General features: G+C 33.8%; 1 protein-coding gene across 2 annotated transcripts in view; it reads left to right on the top strand.

Moving 5' to 3' along the window:
- Positions 1-20,151, top strand: part of RNGTT (RNA guanylyltransferase and 5'-phosphatase) — a 350,620-nt gene that overhangs the window by 104,110 nt on the left and 226,359 nt on the right. For both annotated transcript variants that reach the window (XM_019030091.3, XM_055391168.2), the window contains exons 9-11: positions 3,126-3,261; positions 7,088-7,159; positions 12,389-12,553. In XM_019030091.3, the coding sequence (XP_018885636.2) occupies positions 3,126-3,261; positions 7,088-7,159; positions 12,389-12,553 (373 nt within the window). The remainder of the gene's footprint in view (positions 1-3,125; positions 3,262-7,087; positions 7,160-12,388; positions 12,554-20,151) is intronic.

Here is a 20,151-nt window from a genome sequence, read left to right as displayed (position 1 = left end):
ATATACTAAGGCAGTATCTGACAGTTTGTGAGGTAGTTGCTTCTTTTTAAAGAATCTGGCTGCTTTCAGGGACTTTGGAGTGATGTGGAAATATTTCCACATTCCTTACATGAAATAGCTCATTACTTTTTGTTAGTATCACATAACAAAAGAACATATGATTTGGAATGACTGGAGTTCAAACTAAAAATCATAGCTCAGGAACTTGTGTTCCAAAGCCTGAAAATTTATGTGTGCAGAAGAATCCCTAAATACCAAGTGCTAAATAATTTCTCTGGTGTTTCTGCAGATGCAGAAGCTATCCTTTTGTAAATCCCGTCCTCTGAAGCTTTTTCTTCCTTAGTCTTTTAAATCTGTTTATACACATGTGTACATAGAAAATATTTTCTTTTGATTGATACTCTACTTGATTTAAAATAAAAGGTCTGATACTAAGATGTGTGTGTGTGTGTGTGTGTGTGTGTGTGTGTGTGTAAAATAAATGTATCTTCACCCTGGGATAATACCTATTGTGTTTAAACATTAAATTTAAAATTCTCAACTTCTGGGCAGTCAGTGAAAGGGGAAATATAATTTCAGTTATCATTATTACATGATCATAAGAGTAAACCATTTCTTTTTTCTGAATTCTAACATTTATTAGCTTAAGTCAGCTTTTCTTAAATTGTAAGTATAGAACACCAATTCTGTCAAATTTTAACAGATATCAGGATTAAGTTTAGGAAACAATGGACTAAATAAGATGAACAGATTTATTTATATATTTTACATAACTTTAAATATCCTAATATATATCTTGACTTTCTAAGAGAAAGATACAGTGGTTTCCTAACTTATTTGCCTTGAAATACCCTTTTGGTGAATATCAGCTTTGCAAAATGCCAGCCTAAGTCCTTAACAACATGATGGGTTGTGTGTCTTCCATGCCATTTTTGCAGATGATGTCATCATTGCTTTTTATTTGATCTTCCCTTTTGTTGATTTAAATTCCTTTTGAAACATAATCCAAGGCAAAGCTTACTTCTTCCAAGTAGCTTAGATTCTCTCTATCCACCAGGAATTGCTGCTTTTGAAAAGCATGTGCCAGAGGGTCTTGCGAACTAAGTATTCCTGTTGTCTGTGTGCCAGCTGGCCTGGCATTTGGTCTAGGAGTCTTTCAGATACACAGTCAGTCCAGACTGAGGCTGAATTTATTTTTCCTAGTGAAACCTGAGTCCCCACACTCCCCATCTACTAGGGCTGCAGCTATTATAGCAAGGGCCTGAGCTCTCCATCTGCTCCCCAGACACCTGCTGGAACTAATTATTATTATTAAAACTTAAAAAAAATTTTTTTCTATTATGTTGCCTTTTTTCCTTTCCTTTTTCTTTTTTCACTTTTTTTTTTTTTTGGAACTGATTATTTTGGAAACAGCAAAGAACAACATACTTCACAATCTAATCCAAAAACATAAGCCCCTTTGGTCTTCCATGCTGCTCTTTTCCATTTTGTTTGTACACTTGTTTTCCCTTCATCAGCTCTCCTATTTCTCCTCACCTATCCTAAACATGTGTACTTTGCTCTTCAGAACATTGGTTTGTGGTTAGCCAGTTATCCACTATTATATTAGCTTCCATATACTCTGTTAACTTGCATCTCTTCATGTAATATTTCTTATGTCCCCTAATCTTAGCTTGATTCAGCTGCATCTTTCAGTCGTTGCTGCCTTTTTTTTGGACATACCTCAGGTACTTTGCGGGTAGGAGGTTGGACAGTCTGGTCAGTGTTCTCTTTCATTTTCGTTGGTACCTCCAGACCACTCTTCTTCCAGTCTTTCATTTAACACCAAACACCAAACAAAAACAGCCTAACAAAATGATTCTGTTTCTTTGAGGCTTATGCCTTTTAACTTTCTAATCTTTTTTGCTATAAATTTTTTCTCATTCTTTGAAGACTTTGGTTCTTGGATTTGATCTTCGTTTTCACCCCAAGTCTTCTTATTATCCATTTGGTAGCATAGCTTCCCAGACTGTAATGTCCTCAACATCAATCCATCTGGACTTTATATGTGGTGTGAAATAGAACTCCATTCTTGATTTGCTGATGGGAAATCAGTGATGATAACCTAACCATTTGGAGAATGACAGGTTGTTAAGTGTATGAATTCCCCCATATATTGATTGAGTTTAAGAAGATAAGAGATAATTGAAAATCTTATGGCTGTGTTTAAAAATATTTTAATTTTATAGTCATAAATGAGAAGAAAAGTTATACCTGATATTGTGGTATCTGGCTATATCATGATATTGATTCAAAGAGAGGGATTAGCTGTTTTGCTAACAGGTATGGTAGAAAGAGCACTGGATAATTTAAAGTCTGGCAAATGGCAAATCACTTAATGTTTTTCACTGCTTTTTTCTATTTTGAAGTGGAGAGAATACCTAATCCATATAGTTATTGAGCTAGTAAAATACATTTATATATGTGTATATGTGTGTTTTGTAAACTTTGAAAGGCTTCAATGTTTAAGATCTCATAAAAATTAGAGAACCATTCTCTGTTAGGATGGATTCATAAGGTTACTCCTGAACATCACATTATCTCCATAAAAAACTTAGATTTCCCTATACTCTGTGTTTTCTATAGGAAATGAAAAAAGTTAAAAAAATTATTATTTGTGGACTAGGCGTGGTGGCTCATCGCTGTAATCCCAGCACTTTGGGAGGCTGAGGTGGGCAGATCACTTGAGGCTAGGAGTTCGCGACCAACATAGTGAAACCCCATCTCTACTAAAAAAAAGAAAAAAACAAACAAACAAATTAGCTGGGCATGGTGGCACACACCTGTAATTCCAGCTACTCTGGAGGCTGAGGCACAAGAATTGCTTGAACCTGGGAGGCGGAGGTTGTAGTGAGCCAAGGTTGTACCACTGTACTCCATCCAGCCTGGGCAACAGAGGAAGACTCTGTCTCCAAAAAAAAAAAAAAAATTATTATTTGTGATACTTTAATCTACATGATAGAGAGACTCTAGTGAACATTAGTCTACAGATGTTTAAGGTCTATGGAAAACCAGTATGTTATTTCTCATGACCCTGTTCTTGATATTATACTGTAAATATTAGCTTTTTAATGTTTCATTTATAGGTACATGATGTTGATTGATGGCACAAATGAAGTTTTTATGATTGATAGAGACAATTCAGTATTTCATGTTTCAAATCTGGAATTTCCATTTCGTAAAGATCTTCGTATGCATTTATCAAATACTCTCTTGGATGGCGTAAGTCATATTTATGTATACTATAAAATTAAACATTGCCATTTTTCTTTTCCTTGTAAGTAAATGTGTATTTCTGTTGGTTAAGAAATTTCGAATGAAATCTAACTTTTGTTTTTTTTTTTTGAGACAGAGTCTGTCTCTGTCGCCCAGGCTGGAGTCCAATGGCATGAGCTCGGCTCACTGCAACCTTTGCCTCCTGGGTTCAAGTGATTCTCCTGCCTTAGCCTCCCCAGTAGCTGGGATTACAGGCATGTGCCACCACGCCCGGCTAATTTTTGGATTTTTAGTAGAGAAGGGGTTTCACATGTTGGTCAGGCTGGTCTTGAACTCCTGACCTCGTGTTCCACCCGCCTCAGCCTCCCAAAGTGCTGGGATTACAGGCATGAGCCACTGCGCCCAGCCAAATCTAACTTTTATTAGGATGTTAAATTTCATTTATTTCTTATGTATACTTACATTGAATTAAGGTCCTCTTAAAGAGAGATCTGCCAACTGAATCTTTGAGCATAAGTAAGACTTTGAGATATTTTCTTTGGTGGAGAAATTTGTTAAAGATATGTAAAGAGTGTTAAATGAGTGCTCTGGTCAAATATGTATACATATGGATAGTTATATAATTTTGCATGAAGAGAAACAAATGTTACATGTGGTTAGTAACTTGTCTTTTTCCCCACACTTAGCAATGTGTTTTGGACATCTTTTTCACATAAATGTCTGAATGGTTTACCATTGTGTATATAGAGACCATAAATTGGGGTTTCCAAACTATCTTGACTGAGAAAATTGTAGGGTTAAAAAATTGCTTGTTTAAAATATGACCCTTTCCAATAGCATATCCTAGACCATATGAATTGGAATCTCCCAGGGGCCTACATGTCCATACAAGTGACCAAGTGATTGTAATTAGGCAAGTTTGAGAAACAGTTCTGTAATTTATTTAACCAGTTCCCTTTTGTTGGACATTTTGATTTTTGTATTTTTTCCTGTATCTAGTAAATTTTCATTCCTATGACAGCATGAGTAACAAAATACCACTTTCTAATAAAAATGATATATATACATATGTACATGTATATGTATCTATATGTGTATAGATTTAACTATCATATTATAGTTAATGTGACTGGCACCCTTGGAGTTGTATAGTACATAAAAGTCATAGTCATTTGTGGCAGCTCTGGTAGTTGGTTCATGGGAACAGCAGGAACATTTTAGTTTTTGTTATCTTTATTTAAGGTACTTTTTTAAGCATTATAATTAATAAAATATAAGAAAAGAAAAGACTTAAGTAATAGCATTTGTCAAAGTTTAGTATAGTTTATAATTGAACTAATGTTTGTTGAGTGCCTATTATGAGTTGCTATACCAAGAGTACGGGTATTGCTTAGAGGGTTGAGGAGAAGGCCTCACCCTTGAAACATTTTACTTAACTGAGCAGGGTGGAGAATGAATGGTAATGATGGAAGAGACCTTTGAATAAAACAATAACCCAAAGAGAGGTATTTAAGTCATGAGGTAGTTTAGAGGAGAAATAAATCACATCTAGTTAGTCAGGAACTAAATATGTTTTGTGTAGGAGTTGGCATTAGAAACAGAAAGATTTCTATAGAAAGATTTTTGATGGACGTGGGCTGAGGGCATTCTAGGTAGGAAATAATGCTTAAAAATTAGATATTTAACCATCTACAGATTTAACTTAGCAATACTATTTATTTCACCTCAAACTTGGATAACTGAGAGCAGCATAATAGATTCTTGTGAAGTTTTAAAAATAGCAGTATGATTCATGATGTCAATTTACTTGGGCTAGAATTATAGTTGCCATATCTGTTTTTTTGGTTAGTTAATTAAAACAGTCCTGTAGTTTCCTGTTTCTTCTACATTTTCATGTGCAAATTGTTTTTGTAAAATTCCAAATCCAAGAATAATTCAAACCACCTAATTGTCTGACTGTCAGATGTGAGCATTGAAGCTTTTGTTTTGCTTTGCTTAGCTATGTTCTTTGACCTATAAAATGTGGAAAATAGGAATTTAGAAATACTGCATTAATTCACTTGAAACACATCAGTGAAATTTAATCAATTTAATATTGAGACTAAGATAAGAATATAGCAGTTAATCATTAAAGTTAATGGCAAGAATTTTGGAAAAATTCCATGTCTTTTTCAACTGTTAATTTTTTATAAAACACTACATGCTTATTGTTGAAATTTTAGAAAGTCTGTAAACATAGAAAAAATAAACAATCAAGAGATGACATTTTATATTTTGATGTTAAAAGGAAATATCCTTTTAGTAACTTTGTTGTGCTAATAATTATATAACATGTATAACCAATATGTATATAGCTGACATTTAATATATGTTATGTATCTGGGGTTCTGTTATTCCTCTTCAATCTGAAGAACTGCTTTTAGGATTTCTTTTTTTTTTTTAATTTAGTTCTTTTTTTTAAAAAAATTGAGACACAATTTACATACTGTGAAATTCACTATTTTAAGATGTTCAATCTAGTGGTTTTTAGTCTTCTCCACAAGGTCATAAAATCAAGACCACTATCTAATTCCAGAACATTTCATCACCTATATGGACTGTGATGATTAGAACCAAGGGAGCCTTATATGAAAGATTTCAAGGAATGAGTTACAGAGATGAGCCTTGAAGGCCCACGGGTTTTGAAAACCCTTCAGTGGTTCCCTGTTATTCATAGCACAAAAGCCAAACTATTCAATATAATATTCTTTATATCTGAAGCATGCCTGTGTCTTCAGTCTCATCTTTGATTGTGATTGCTAATCACAAATACTCAGCTTTGGACAATTTACCCCAAGCCATCTTTTTTCATGCCTTTGTTATACCATTTGGCCTATCCACTATCCTGCTGGAAAATATACTCTGCATCTTTCAGGATGCAGCTAATGGTCATGTACCTTATTACCAAACTTTCTCTTACTCTTCAAGTAGAAATAACCACACTCCTTGTACTTAGGCTTAGATAATGCTTTCTTACAACAACAAAATATATTTTTCCTAAATCAGTGTGTTTTTTTTGTAATTTTAGATGGTTGTACATGGAATTTCTGTTATAAAATTAGATAGCAAGAAAACCTGTCTGGTTTCCTAGTAAGAATATGAGGAAAGAAAAATAATTTTAGGTCAAAAACATATTAATAATTAAAATTTTATGTAATACTGCGTTTTATACCTGTAGTCATCCTTTAATGTCCTTATCTTGTTCTGTCAAACTGCATTTTTTTTGACTTTTTAATGGCTATGGTAGATTTGCAGTGATCTGTTCATACTCTCTTGCCCTGTTCCCTTTGAACAAAGCCTAGTAAAGTGGCATGAAACCAAGAAAGGCCACATGGCTCACATGGGAATTAAATCTATAATGAGGATGCCATTTATTGTCATAGATTTTATGATTAAAGTAATTGGTGTATAACAAAATTTAAAGCATCAATGATTAAACAAAAATATTTTTAAAAAAGATCCTGACGTTTAGAATTTAAAATTTGTAGTCTTCCTACCCTTAATTGTCACTTAGTAATTCAAGCATAAAGCAAAATGTAGCATGGAAATTCAAATATGAAAAATATGATGAGATATTGTCAGGTGATTCTATTTCAGTATAGAATAAATGCATGATGGGGATGGGGGGCTAACAGTTTATTGATATGATCTCGGTACAAGTGTGTTCACTTTGAAATTTCATCAAGTTGTATATTTATGGTTTATGTGCTTACTGTGTGTATGCCATATTTCAGTTAAATTAAAAAAATTGTTATTAAAGTATGAAGAAACTTACCTTCTTTTCTCTTTCAAGGAGATGATTATTGACAGAGTAAATGGACAGGCTGTTCCTAGATATTTGATATATGACATAATTAAATTCAATGTAAGTACCTATAATTTATAAAATACAAGTTATTACTGAAATAATGAATGTATTTTTGACAAATAGTCTTTGGTGCTGCCTTAGAGATAGTAGGAAAGAAAATTTGTGACTCAGGTTACTCACTGGGTATCTTTTTGTTAATCCTTTTGTATCTCCTTTTCTTTCTCTTATTGTTAATTTTCACACATTTCTTCATTTTAGGTTTCTTTAACTTGCAAGTGAGTAAAGAATAATGGCATAACTCTGATAAAATAAGACAGCATTTCATAAAATGAACATTTCTGATTTTAATTATCCTGTACTTGACTTTTTTCTTTTAAATCTCATGAGTTTATTTCTGTCACCAAAACAGCAACAAAACAAAAGAGAAACTGATTATGAGCTGTTGAATGGGTAATAAATTGCAGTATTAATTCAGGATTGCATTAATCCAGGTTATTAAAAGGCATTTTTTCCTGGACATTTTTAATGCACACATCTAATTTTTTGATTGAAATTCTATATTTAAAACAAAGAGCTTCAAATTTAAGAGCCTCAGGGCCAGAAAACATCAAGTTTTATTTTGTTCTGTTTGACTGTATTCCTCAAAAGTAATGCTTTCCAGAACTGGCTTAATCTTATCACAGATCTTGGAATAACATTCATTGGCCTATAACTAGACATAAGGGGTAGCGGGGTGGCTTTGTTTCTTTGTGAGTAGGGAAGTTCTGTCTCCTTTACTTCTTGACACTGAGCTCTGTTTTAATACATGTTCAGTGTGGGCTTACTCTCACTTCTTAGCTGAGTACTGTCTCTTAGATAGCAGTTTTCTAATACTTTTTAAAAATATGAAAAATTTCACCATATAGAAGAGTCTGAAAAATAATATAAGGAATACTCATGTACTGACCAGCTAGATTTGTTAAAACTTCATACTTTTGGTCCACTTTCTTTTTAATAAGACATGATTCATTACGAATCCAATAGAAGTTTCTTAGTTACACCTCTCTCCTAATCTCAAATCTCTTGCCCAGAATCAGCCTCTACCCTGAATTTGGTGTGTTTATTGTTCCCATGAATGTTTCAGATACTTTTACTACCTATGTGTGTATCCATGAAATATATATGATATTCTTTTGCAAGGTTTCTGGTGTTATATGTTATTGTACTGTACCTTTGCTGACCTTTGCTCAACAAGATAATGTTGAGATTTATTTGTACTAATATGTCTAGATTTAGTTCATTCACTTTAATTACCATTGAGTATTAAATTGTATAAATATACAGAATTTATCCTTTTTCCTTTTGATGAACATTAAGGTTTCCATTTTTTGCTTTTATATTACTGCTATATTGAACAATTTTATGTTTTTTTCTTGTGCGCACGTGAAAATTTCTCTAGGACGGTTGTTCTCATTCTTGGAATGTAATTACCTGGGAAGTGTTTTTAAAAACTCTATTCTGTCATTAGTGTATCATGGAGATGGTGATTAAATCAGCAGCTTGAGCTATATTATCTGCATTGCTAAATTTCTCTCAGAAATAGTTGTTTCAGTTTGCCAAAGTTCATTTTATCACACATTTATATTATTGCCAATTTGATGTGTGTGAAATGGTATCATCCTGTTTTAATTTGCTTTTCCTTGATTACTAGCAAGGTTTAACATATTTCTTCTTTTTTTTTTTTTTACTTGTTTGGAATTTATATGATTTAATTGCAAGTTTGTATAATCTTATAATACAATCTTCTGTTTTTTCTATTTGGTTGTCTATTTTTTTCCCTGATTACCAATGAAGTTGGACATATTTCTGAGGTTTATTTTTATTTGTTTGTATTTTTCTTTTGTAACTTAATTGCAAGTTTGTTCTATTTGGTTTTCTGTCTTTTTTTTTTCTTGTTAATATGTAGGAGTCAATTATCTTTCCTAGATTCTAGTCCTTTCCTGGTTATATGTGTGGCAATATGTTTTCCAAATCAGTGTTTATTAATGCACAGAAGCTTTAAATTTTAATGAAGTCAATCTCATCAGACCTTCCCAAATATTATACTTTTTGTTTTGTTTAAGAAATTAATCTATATTTTATTCTAAAAATGATTGTTATGCTTTTTGTCTTTAGGTCAATAATTGTTTATTCAATACATATTTATTGTGTGCCTATTACCATATTTCATGATTTTAAGCCACGTATATTTTTACATTTCTGATATTGGGATGCATTTATAATTGAAAGTATCGTATATTTAATTCTTTAATTTACTATGGAGTCTTTATGGATGATTGACAATATTATTTATTTTGTATCACCAAATCAGGGCCACTGTTAGAAAAAGAATTTTTTTGAAATAATATTTAAAATCTTTTCAGTCCCTTAGTTTATTAGCTTGTCCAGAAAGAATTTCATCAATTATCTTTTTTTTTTCACCCTCTGACTCTCAGCATCGATCATCTTTTATATGTCAAGTACATACGTACTGGGTATACAAAGATGAATGAGACATAATTTCTTGCCTTTAAAGAATTCACATGCTAGTGTACTGGCTTCCAAAGAAGGCCATTTGCACAGTGTTTCATTGGAATTTGGGAAGAACACAGGAGAACTTAAAAAAAATTTAATATTTTATTTTGTCTGTTTTATAACATTTTACATTAAAAATGTAACATTTTATAATATTTTACAGTTGTATATGTATACACATTTTTAAAAAATAGGCATTTTTTAATGTATTTGTTAGGATATGTGTTTAGATTGGATATAAAATTAAAGCAAATTTGCAGACTATTGATGAAATATAAATGTAAAGAAATAATTATAATTTTAAAATCATAAACATAACAAAGGTATATAAAAGATATAGTGGTATTAGAGAGGTGAGAGTATTCCAGCTTCCCTGGGTATAGTTGAGTCACTGAAGCGTGGAATTGCAGACCGAGAAAGTGACACAAATTAGTTTTGAATGATTGAGTCATGGAGGTCAGGAGCATTAGATGGTTTGTTAGCATACATTTTTTTTTTTTTGAGACAGTCTTCCTCTGTCGCCCAGGCTGGAGTGCAGTGGCATGATCTCAGCTCACAGCAACCTCTGCCTCCCGTGTTCAAGCAATTCTCGTGCCTCAGCCTCCTGAGTAGCTGGGACCACAGGCGTGTGCCACTATGCCCAGCTAATTTTTGTATTTTTAGCACAAAAATACAAATACATGAGGTTTTGCCATGATGGCTACGCTGGTCACGAACTTCTGGCCTCAAGCAATCTGCCCACTTTAGCCTCCCAAAGTGCTGGGATTACAGGTGTGAGCCATCTGCACCCGGCCTGTTAGTATACTTGATGGATGGTAAGGTGTGGGACATAGCAAAAAATGAGAATGGATTGTTAAGTAGAGGGCCAGATTACTTGAATAAGGCATTTTAACTTAGTTCTTTATGTAATAAGGCATTGTTAAAGGGTTTTCATTATAGTAATGATATGAACATACTTTTACTATTTTGAAAGATAACTAGTGGCAGCATGGATAGTGTTTTGAAGGGAGTAAGAACTGAAACAGGGAGACAAGCTAGTCAATAATTATTGAGTGTTTCCTGTAATCTCTTCTCAGTGATTCAACACCTATCTGTTGAGAGCTTAACTTTGCCCATAGGCATTGTGGATTTGAAGGTGAACTTGCTTTCAGTCTATTCTTGAAGCTTGGTGAATTTATGTATAAAGGTAGAAGGCTTCTTAGAGGGAATTTAGACATTTACATATGTTTTAACAGTTGTTAGACTTCTTTTATGTTCTAAAAAAAAAAAAAGGGCTTACTTATTCTACTTTAATTTTATAGGTGTCTGAATTCTTTTAATAACTCTAGTAAACCAGCCTAACATTTTAGATTTTTCAACCTTGTTGACGATGTTGATTGCATAGAAGAGATGACACATGGACTGTATGGTTATTTACTAGCATTTCCCCAATAAATATCCTTTACAGATGGTTGTATGCCTTTATGTAAAGAGAACGTGTGCTACCTCATACCTCTCACTCACTTTGTCTCTCTCCTTATTCTTTGCTCAGTATCAAAGTTGTCATCCTTCTAAAGTTGAGAAAAAGACATCCCCAAGGTATATTTAATGTTTACTCCTTAAGCAAGTGCTGCCACCCCTATGTAAACATTAGGTAGAGTAAATGTTAGGTTGGAGAATATACATTGGAGAAGAGGAAAAAGACAGAAAAGATGGGGGAAAAATGCACTTAAGGTGTGTCCAGTTGCAAAGTAAAAGAGTAGCTTATGTGCCATTGAAGCGATAATTACTAATCTGGATGGTTACTGTCAACCAGATAATATGTTATAACTGTGTTTGTATATGCCACATGGATAGGACGAGACTTACCCTCAATTCATACAAAAGTGTTCATGTACTTTTTATTTCACAGTTCAAACCATATATGCTTTAAGAACATTCAAGGGAAAGTGTATTTGAGGGAGAGAACTATTTCTTTATAACTGTATAACTTTGAACATATTATGTAAACTTCTGTGTTAGCTTCCAGAGTTGAGGGTGTATTTGATACATGTCTTCTACTTGTGATGTCTATAGCATTAGCACTTTAAACAACAAAAAACATTGTAGGTAACTGTGCGACTTATTTTGGTGTGTTACTCGCTTGTACTTTTCTGAATTCTGTGGATTTTAGTTTTTATACTGTAATAGGGTACTGTTAAAGGGTTTCAACTAATTTATATAAATAAAAAAAGACTAGTGAGTATATATTTTTTCTATTTTACAATGATTCTGTACCTATAAATAGTAAGTATATTAATACTTTAATTCAGATGTAAAATTGTTTATTTTATTTTTTATTTTTTAAAATTTGGAGGTGGTGGTCTTGCTCTGTTGCCCAGGCTAGCCTCAAACTCCTGGGCTCATGTGATCCTCCTGCCTCAGCCTTCCAAAGTGCTGGGACTACAGGTGTGAGCCACCACACCCGGCCTAGATGTGAAATATTTCGATCAACTTACAGTAGAATTGTGCCACTTTCTCATACTGTTTTATACAGTTGTATTTTAAAATAAGTCTCTTTGTGTGTTTAGATAGTTGTATTGTTAGTCAAACTAATTATTAGGGTTGGTATATATGTTTGTGCAGGCTGTGCACTGAATAACTCCAGAGGATGCTGTTTACACAGACTATTATGTACATTGTGGCAGCCTTGATAATTATGCTGATAAAATAGTTGTTAGAGTTGAAATTTAACTAATTCTTTATTTAATTCAGTCACAGCCCGTTGGAGATTGTGATTTTAATGTTCGTCTGCAGTGTATAGAACGAGAAATTATAAGTCCTCGACACGAAAAAATGAAGACTGGGCTCATTGACAAAACACAGGAACCATTTAGTGTCAGAAATAAGCCGTTTTTTGACATCTGTACTTCAAGAAAGGTAAAGTTTAATTTTTTTTTAAATTAGTGCTAATAATGTCTCATAATTCAGCTTACAAGATGAATATGAATGACATTTTGCTGCCCAGTTGTCTTGACTTTGTCAGAAAATACTCAAATTGGGTATAGTGCTGTTTTGGCCAAACATGGTACGACTCCTAGGCTTTTTCTCTTGAATAAGATTCTCAGTGGTGGCACCTGAAACTAGGCTGTTTCCCTTTTTCTCATAATAGTTTTTGTTTCATGGTCATTGGTCATACTAGGTTTTTTAAAAAGCTATAAGCAACATAGAACTATATTGAATGAAAATCATTAGGCCTGCTCCTACACATCCTGAAGGTAAAGTGTTTGGTACGTACTCTTATTAAAAAGATACATTTATATGTATGTGTATGTATATATATATATACAGAGATATATATAGATATATACACACACACACACATACATTGAAGGTTTTCTTTTAGTATTTTTGTTGTTTCCACTTAAAATGAATCATATACTAAGGCCAGGCTCGGTGGCTCATGCCTGTAATCCCAGCACTTTGGGAGGCCAAGGCGGGCAGATCACAAGGTCAGGAACTCAAGACCAGCCTGGCCAATATGGTGAAACCCATCTCTACTAAAAATACAAAAATTAGCCAGGTGTGGTGGCGCATGTCTATAGTCCCAGCTACTCGGGAGGCTGAGGCGGGAGAATCGCTTGAACTCAGAAGGTGGAGGTTGCAGTGAGCCGAGATTGCGCCACTACACTCCAGCCTGGGCGACAGAGCAAGACTCTGTCTCAAAAAAAAAAAAAAAAAAAAAAAAAAAAAATAGAATCATACTAAATATTCCAAGATGTTGGTTCTTTTTGTTTTGCTTTGTTTTTTCACTTAACAGTATGGCTTGGAGATATTTCCATGTCAGTGCATAGAGATTTGCCATGTTATTTGTTAAGTGATGCATGGTAATGATAGTAAAGATGTACTATACATTATGTTGTAATTGATGGGTTTTTAGATTGCTTCTAGTCCTTTGCTGTTACCAACACTGTTTCAGTGAACATTTTTGTTTATATGGGTGGATATTTCTTCAGGGTAAGTAGAATTTTTGGTTTAAAGATTATGAGTAATGTTAGTAACTACTGCCAAATTCCTTTCCAAATAAAGCAATTTTGTCTCCAGCAGATGAGAGAGCTCATTTTCCCATTGCCAGCACTCTTTTTTTTTTTGATCTGTAGGCAAGGCAGTGTATTGTAATGGGAAGGTGAGTATGAGTTTTTTGTTTTGTTTTGTTTTGTTTTGTTTTGAGGCAGGGTCTCACTCTTGCTCAGCCTGGAGTGCAATGGTGCCATGTCGGCTCACCACAGCCTTGACCTCCTGGGGTCAAGTGATCCTCCCACCTCAGCCTACCGAGTAGCTGGGACTACAGGCACATACTACCATGTCCAGCTAATTTTTTTGTATTTTTTTCTAGAGACGAGGTTTCCCTGTGTTGCCCAGGCTGGTCTCCAACTCCTGGGCTCAAGTGATCAGCCTGCCTTAGCCTCCCAAAGTGCTGGGATTACAGGTGTGAGCCACCATGCCTGGCTGAAAAGTTCATTTTTATGTAGTTAAATTTGGCAGAATATTTCTTGCATCTTCTGGTTTTCTGTCTTGCTTAAGAAGCCCTTCATCTCTAAAATGTTTTTATATTATGTTCTAATATTGCTATGATTTTGTCTGATGATTACATTTAGATGCTCTATTTTTACTCTTCCATTCCTTCAGGGAATTGTCTTCTGTTTGCATAGTCTATTTAGCATCCAGTTTCTTCTATTCACTGTCTCTTCTTCATGCCCTGTGTTCTCACATGAACATACTAATTCTGTTTATGCCTCATCTTCTCCATTTTCCTTTTCATTCTCTTTTTTTCTTTGTTATTATTTTTAGTATCACTCATATGACTACTATTATTACTGGTACTACTGTTATTGCTGATGCATAGTTTGTTTTCAGTGGGATATTTACCAGATCTAGTGTTTAAAAGCAATTGTACCTTGGTGTTTCTGTTTTTTTTAAGACATGACATATAAACTGCATATTGACTATTTCCTAAGACTTTTCTCCATTTCTCATTTGTGCTTTTGGTGAGATTCTTATTTCTTTGTATATAAATTATACATAGTGTTTTCTGTGTGCCTGTTATGTGTTAGGATGTCTGATTTATTGAACCCACCTTTTAATTTGTTTTTCTTCTCTGACTTCCTGTTTTCCTTTCTTCCTTGTTTTATAATTTGTCTGCAGTTTTGAATATTCGTAAGACATTCTTGCTTTTGGTAGTGGTTAACTTTCTTAGCAAACCTGATTGATGGTTCTAATTCATGGATATGTTAGTTGGCAGTCATAAAGCTCTGCTCTCCTTATCAGAATTTAAATGTATTTTGAGCCTGCATACCACATGGTCCCATGCTTGATTGTATACTGATAAACATTTGAAATGTTTTAGAAGTTTTAGAAGGGATAAGGGGGCACATTTGGCATTCAGAAGAAGGCCAGCTGGCTATATCCTAAGAAGCCTGAAGGAATGTTACACCTTTTGTGAAATTTGTCATATTCCAGAATCAGGTTTGTAGCTTCACAGATTCAGAAACTTTGGGAGGCATTTGCTCTTTTTGTATTTCTCTATTGTGAGTTGAATTTATAGTTCAGCTTTGATACTGGGTTATGAGTACTTTTACATTAAAATTGCACGTGTCATCCAAGAAGTTGCATTGTGGTGGGATTTTATTTTCTAAACCAGTGTTTTATATGCCTAGTTTAGGGCATTTGAAAAATTGGTAGCCATGAAGAACCATGGTCTGTTTACATTCAACCCAGGGAATAGTACCCAAATAATTTATATTTTTTGGGAGGAGGGTGGTTATGATAGAATTGTACAAAAATAAAGCAACATGTGCAATCATGTTTTAAACTCTTCACCTGCTCCTACTCTAGTCCGCTTAATTTGGTGTCAGTCTTTGGATATGATATTAGCTGTAAGCAATCCTAGCACTATTGAGTGGCTATCTTTTTCATTCAACAAATACAGAGTGATAATCCTACTTTTATTATGATTTTGTGTAACACCTGCTTGGCATGGGAATTTTGGTTGACCTCTGCCGCTATGATCTTTCGACTGTTCACTGCTTGCCTTTTGTGTCTGTTTTGGCAGCAGGGATATTAAGGGGGTACCTACAAGAGCCTGTGTGCTACTGTGCCCTGTCCAATAGGTTGGGTAAAGATAAAGTTAATATTTAACCATCTGCTCTGTCCACGGTGGAAGTCTATTAACTGAAACTGTGTTCTCTTATGAGAACATTTTCTAAATTGTAAATATAGTATAAAAGTTGGGCAAAAGCCAGATTCCTTTGGTTTGTGTTCATTTTTAAAAAATGAATTTCACAGGTTGTGCTGTCATAATTCAGAGTTCAGCATTTAAGAAAATATGTTTAGATAGTATAATTTCATTAGTCAAATCAGTACTGCTTAGAAATATTTGCTAATGTGTAATATCAGAACTATTTTTTAGGGATTTGAAACAATTATGTGGAACAACTTGTTATGTAGTTTTTCACTAGAAAGACAGTGTTCTTACTATGTTTTTCTTTATACTTAGCTTATGTAATTCCTTAAAATCATAGGATATTTCTTTTTTAAAAGCAATTCTTGCTAGGCGTGGTGGCTCACACCTGTAATCCCGGCAGTTTGGAAGGCCAAGGCACTTGGATCGCTTGTGCCCAAGAGTTCGAGACCAGCCTGGGCAACATGGCAAAACCCTGTCTCTACAAAAAATACTAGAAAATTAGCCGGGCATGGTGGCAAATGCCTGTAGTTCCAGCTATTCAGGAGGCGGAGGTGGAATGATTGCTTGAGCCTGGGAGTTTGAGGCTACAGTGAGCCAAGATTGTGCCACTGTACTTCAGCCTGGGTGGCAGAGTGGGACACTGTCTTGAAATAAATAAATAAATAATAAAAGCAATTCTAATTTTTAGAATTTTAAATAGTCTCCTCTCCTCACTTTCAGTTCTTATTATTGTTTTTTGTCCTTAATGTCTCTTACTGAAGTATTTTCGGTTGTAGAATACAAAAGGAAAACACTTCATAGCAGAATTGGCATAACATGTAAGACCTTAGTAACACCAGTTATAGGATAATAACTACAATTTGACAGGTTATTGCTGTGGAGATTTTTATCTTTGCTAATGGGATGGTAAAATAGTGATATTATGAACCTTACAGCATTTTCAGGGAAGTATAGATCATTTATTTTAAGAATGGTAGCTTTTATGAAGTTTTAAACAAAATTTACAGCTATAAAACATGCATACTAATTTTGTAGAAAAATAATAGAATTTCATATCTGTGTATCTTTAAAATCTCAAAGATGATTCTGATTTTAGGAATTTATTAATATTGCTCTATAACTCTTTGTTTTGTTTAATTTGATCTGTTAAACATAATAAAGGGATAATTGTTCAGTTTTTAACTTTAATATACAGTCAGAATACAACATCCAAAATAGTAATAACAAGCTGTTTTTCAAATTGCGATTCTATTTACATTTCCAGTTTGAAGGCCAATTCAAAAAGAATTATTGAGTAGACTATATATGACTAACAAAACTTTAAAAACATGCAGTAAAAAGTTTCTCTGAAAGCTCCCCATCCATTTATCACCTTCTCAGTAACCATTGCTGTTAGCTTTTAGTGTATCCACCCAGAATTTCTTTATCAATAAATAAACACATTTATTTATATTCTTACTATCTCCTTAAAGTGATGATTTTTTTTTTCTTTTTTTCAAAACAGAGTCTTGCTCTGTCATCCAGGCTAGAGTGCAGTGGTGCGATCATGGCTCACTGCATCCTTGACCTTCCAGACTCGAACAATCCTCCCAACTCAGCCTCCTGAATAGCTGGAACTATAGACCGGAACTACCATTCCTAGCTAATTTTTTAATTTTTTGAGTGATGGGATTTTGCTATATTGACCAGGCTGGTCTCAAATTCCTGGGCCCAAACGATCTGCCTGCCTCGGCCTCCCAAAGTGTTGAGATTACAGGCATGAGACACCATGTCCAGCATCTTGATTTTTTAATATACTGTTCTGTCGTTTTCTTTTTTTCTTTAAAAAAAACTTGACAGTATCTCTTAAGTCTCTTCACTCCAGTATTGGTACACAGAGATTAGATCATCTTCATTTCTCTTTAACAGTTGCACAGATTTTCATTGTATCAGTATGCCGTAACTTAGTTAATACCATAGTCATAGACATTTAGGTTATTTTTAGTCTGTTGACATGGTTTTTTTTTTTTGCATATAGATATTCAGTTGTTTCTATACCAATTGAAGAGACTAGCCTTTTCTCATTGAATTACTTTTGCACCTTCATAAAAAACGAAGTTTGTTGTGTATGTCTGGTTCTGTTTCTAGACTGTCTGTTCAGTTCTCTTGATCTATTTGGCTGTCTTTACTCAAGTACCAAACTGTCTTGATTATTTCTGGTTGTTGTAAATCTTGAAATCAGATAGTATTAATGTTCCAACTTTGTTGTTCTTTTCTAAGTTGTTTTGGCTATTCTAGGCCTTTGCATTTTCATGTGAATTTTATAATTAGCTGTCAATTTCTACAAAAAAGCCTACTGGGATTTTGGTTGGAATTGTAATGAATATATAGGTCAATTTTGGGGAAGAACTAACATCATAACAATGCCAAGTTTTCTAGTTCATCAACCTGGCATATATTTTCTTTTATGTAGGTCTTCTTTATTGTCTCTCAGCAATTTTTGTAGTTTTAAGCATGAGATTTTGCTCATCTTTTTTCAGATTTATTTCATACTTTTTGATATGGTCATAAAAGTCTTTGAAAAATTTCCGTTTCTGACTATTGGTAGTATATAGAAATACACTTTTTTCCCCAAAGGAGTACGTTGATTTTTGTATTTTGATGTTTTATCTTACAGTCTTGCTAAACTCAATTATTATACTAATAATTTTTTTGTGAATTTCATCAAAATTATTACATAGACAATTATATAAGTGAAAAAGGTGCTACTTTTCCCTTTCCAACTTGGATGCTTTTAATTTTATTCTCCTGCCTTACTGCACTGACTAGAATCTATTGTTTAATGTTGTATGGAAGCAGTGAGAGTGAACAGCCTTGTCTTCTTCCACATCTATAGGGAAGGAAAATTTTGTTTTTTACTATTAAATATGATGTTAGCTATAGGACTCTAGGATAGATGCCTTTTATACATGGTTAGGTTTTAAACTTGAAAGCTGATAATTTTGACATACAATCTTATTTATCGAACTCTCTTACTTTTGTTATTGCTTGCAATAATTTTGCAATTTTTTTAGGTATTCATATTAAGTGTAAATAGTGATATTTTTACTTATTGGATTTTTCATACATTAACTTTTGTCTAGTTTGATTATACATAAATACAGTTTTAAATTGTGGCAGTAGTTATGGGGATTCTTGTTTCCTGATTTGAGTGGGAATGCTTCTGGTGTTTCTTCAGAGTATGATATACTGCCTTTAATTCTGAGATCTGTTTTATCAGGTGAAACAAGTATGCGTTTGTTTTATTTTTAACCAAGAATGGGTATTCAGTTTGGTCAAATGGCTTTTCATCTACTATAGATCGAATACTATTTTTTTTTCTGTTTAGATCTGTTTATCTCATGAATTATATGAAAATATTTCCTGATGTTGAATCATTCTCTCATTCCTGGGATAAGCCCTACTTTGTCTTAATATATTATTTTAAAAATTGTACTGCCCAGTTTTTTTTTCTAACTTTTTTAAAGGATTTTTGCATTGATGTTTATAAATAATCTTGATATGTTGTAAATCTTTGGAAACTTTTTCATCAGCGGTACACTCTGTTATACTCTGTTTTCATCAGTGTAAATAAAAAAAACTTGGTTTAAAAAAATATGTTCTAGAGCTTTTTTTTTTGTTGTTGTTGTTGTTTTAAGACAGGGTCTTGCTCTGTTACCCAGGCTGGAGTGCAGTGACGCAATTATAGCTCACTACAGCCTTGAACTCCTGGGCTCAGGTGATCCTCCTGCCTCAGCCTCCCGAGTAGCTGGGACTACAGGCACGTGCCACCACACTCAGCTAATTTTAAAATTTTTTGTGGAGATGGTGCCTCTCAATATGTTTGACCAGGCTGGTCTTGAACTCCTAGGCTCAAGGCTGTGCTCTGGCCTTGGCTTCCCGAAGTGTTGGGATTACACGGTGAGCCACCATGCCTGGCCAGAGCAGTTTTAATAAAAACATTGGAATTACCTGCTTTTTTAGGTTTTTGAGGAATTCCTCCACGGAATTATTTGGATTGTAGTGCTTTGGGTTTGGGTTAATATCTTTTTCACTTCCTATGTGAAAATTGGTACATTTAAATTTTTCTCTCCCTTTGAGTGCAATATCCATTTATTAAAATACCTGAAGTTTCTTCTTTCTTTTTTTTGGGGGGTATTTTTTTGCACTTGATCTTAGCCAAGAAGTTGAGAACTGATTTTTTAAAATGTGATAGCTATTTAATTTTTTTCTCCTCCCATGAACTTTTAGATTAATTTTTTATTTCTGCTCTTTT

The sequence above is a fragment of the Gorilla gorilla genome, chromosome 5, assembly GCF_029281585.2.
Source record: "Gorilla gorilla gorilla isolate KB3781 chromosome 5, NHGRI_mGorGor1-v2.1_pri, whole genome shotgun sequence".
NCBI classification, from domain to species: Eukaryota; Metazoa; Chordata; class Mammalia; order Primates; family Hominidae; genus Gorilla; species Gorilla gorilla.
The sequence above is the reverse complement of the archived record's forward strand: the minus strand, read 5'-3'. Positions and strand labels throughout refer to the sequence as shown.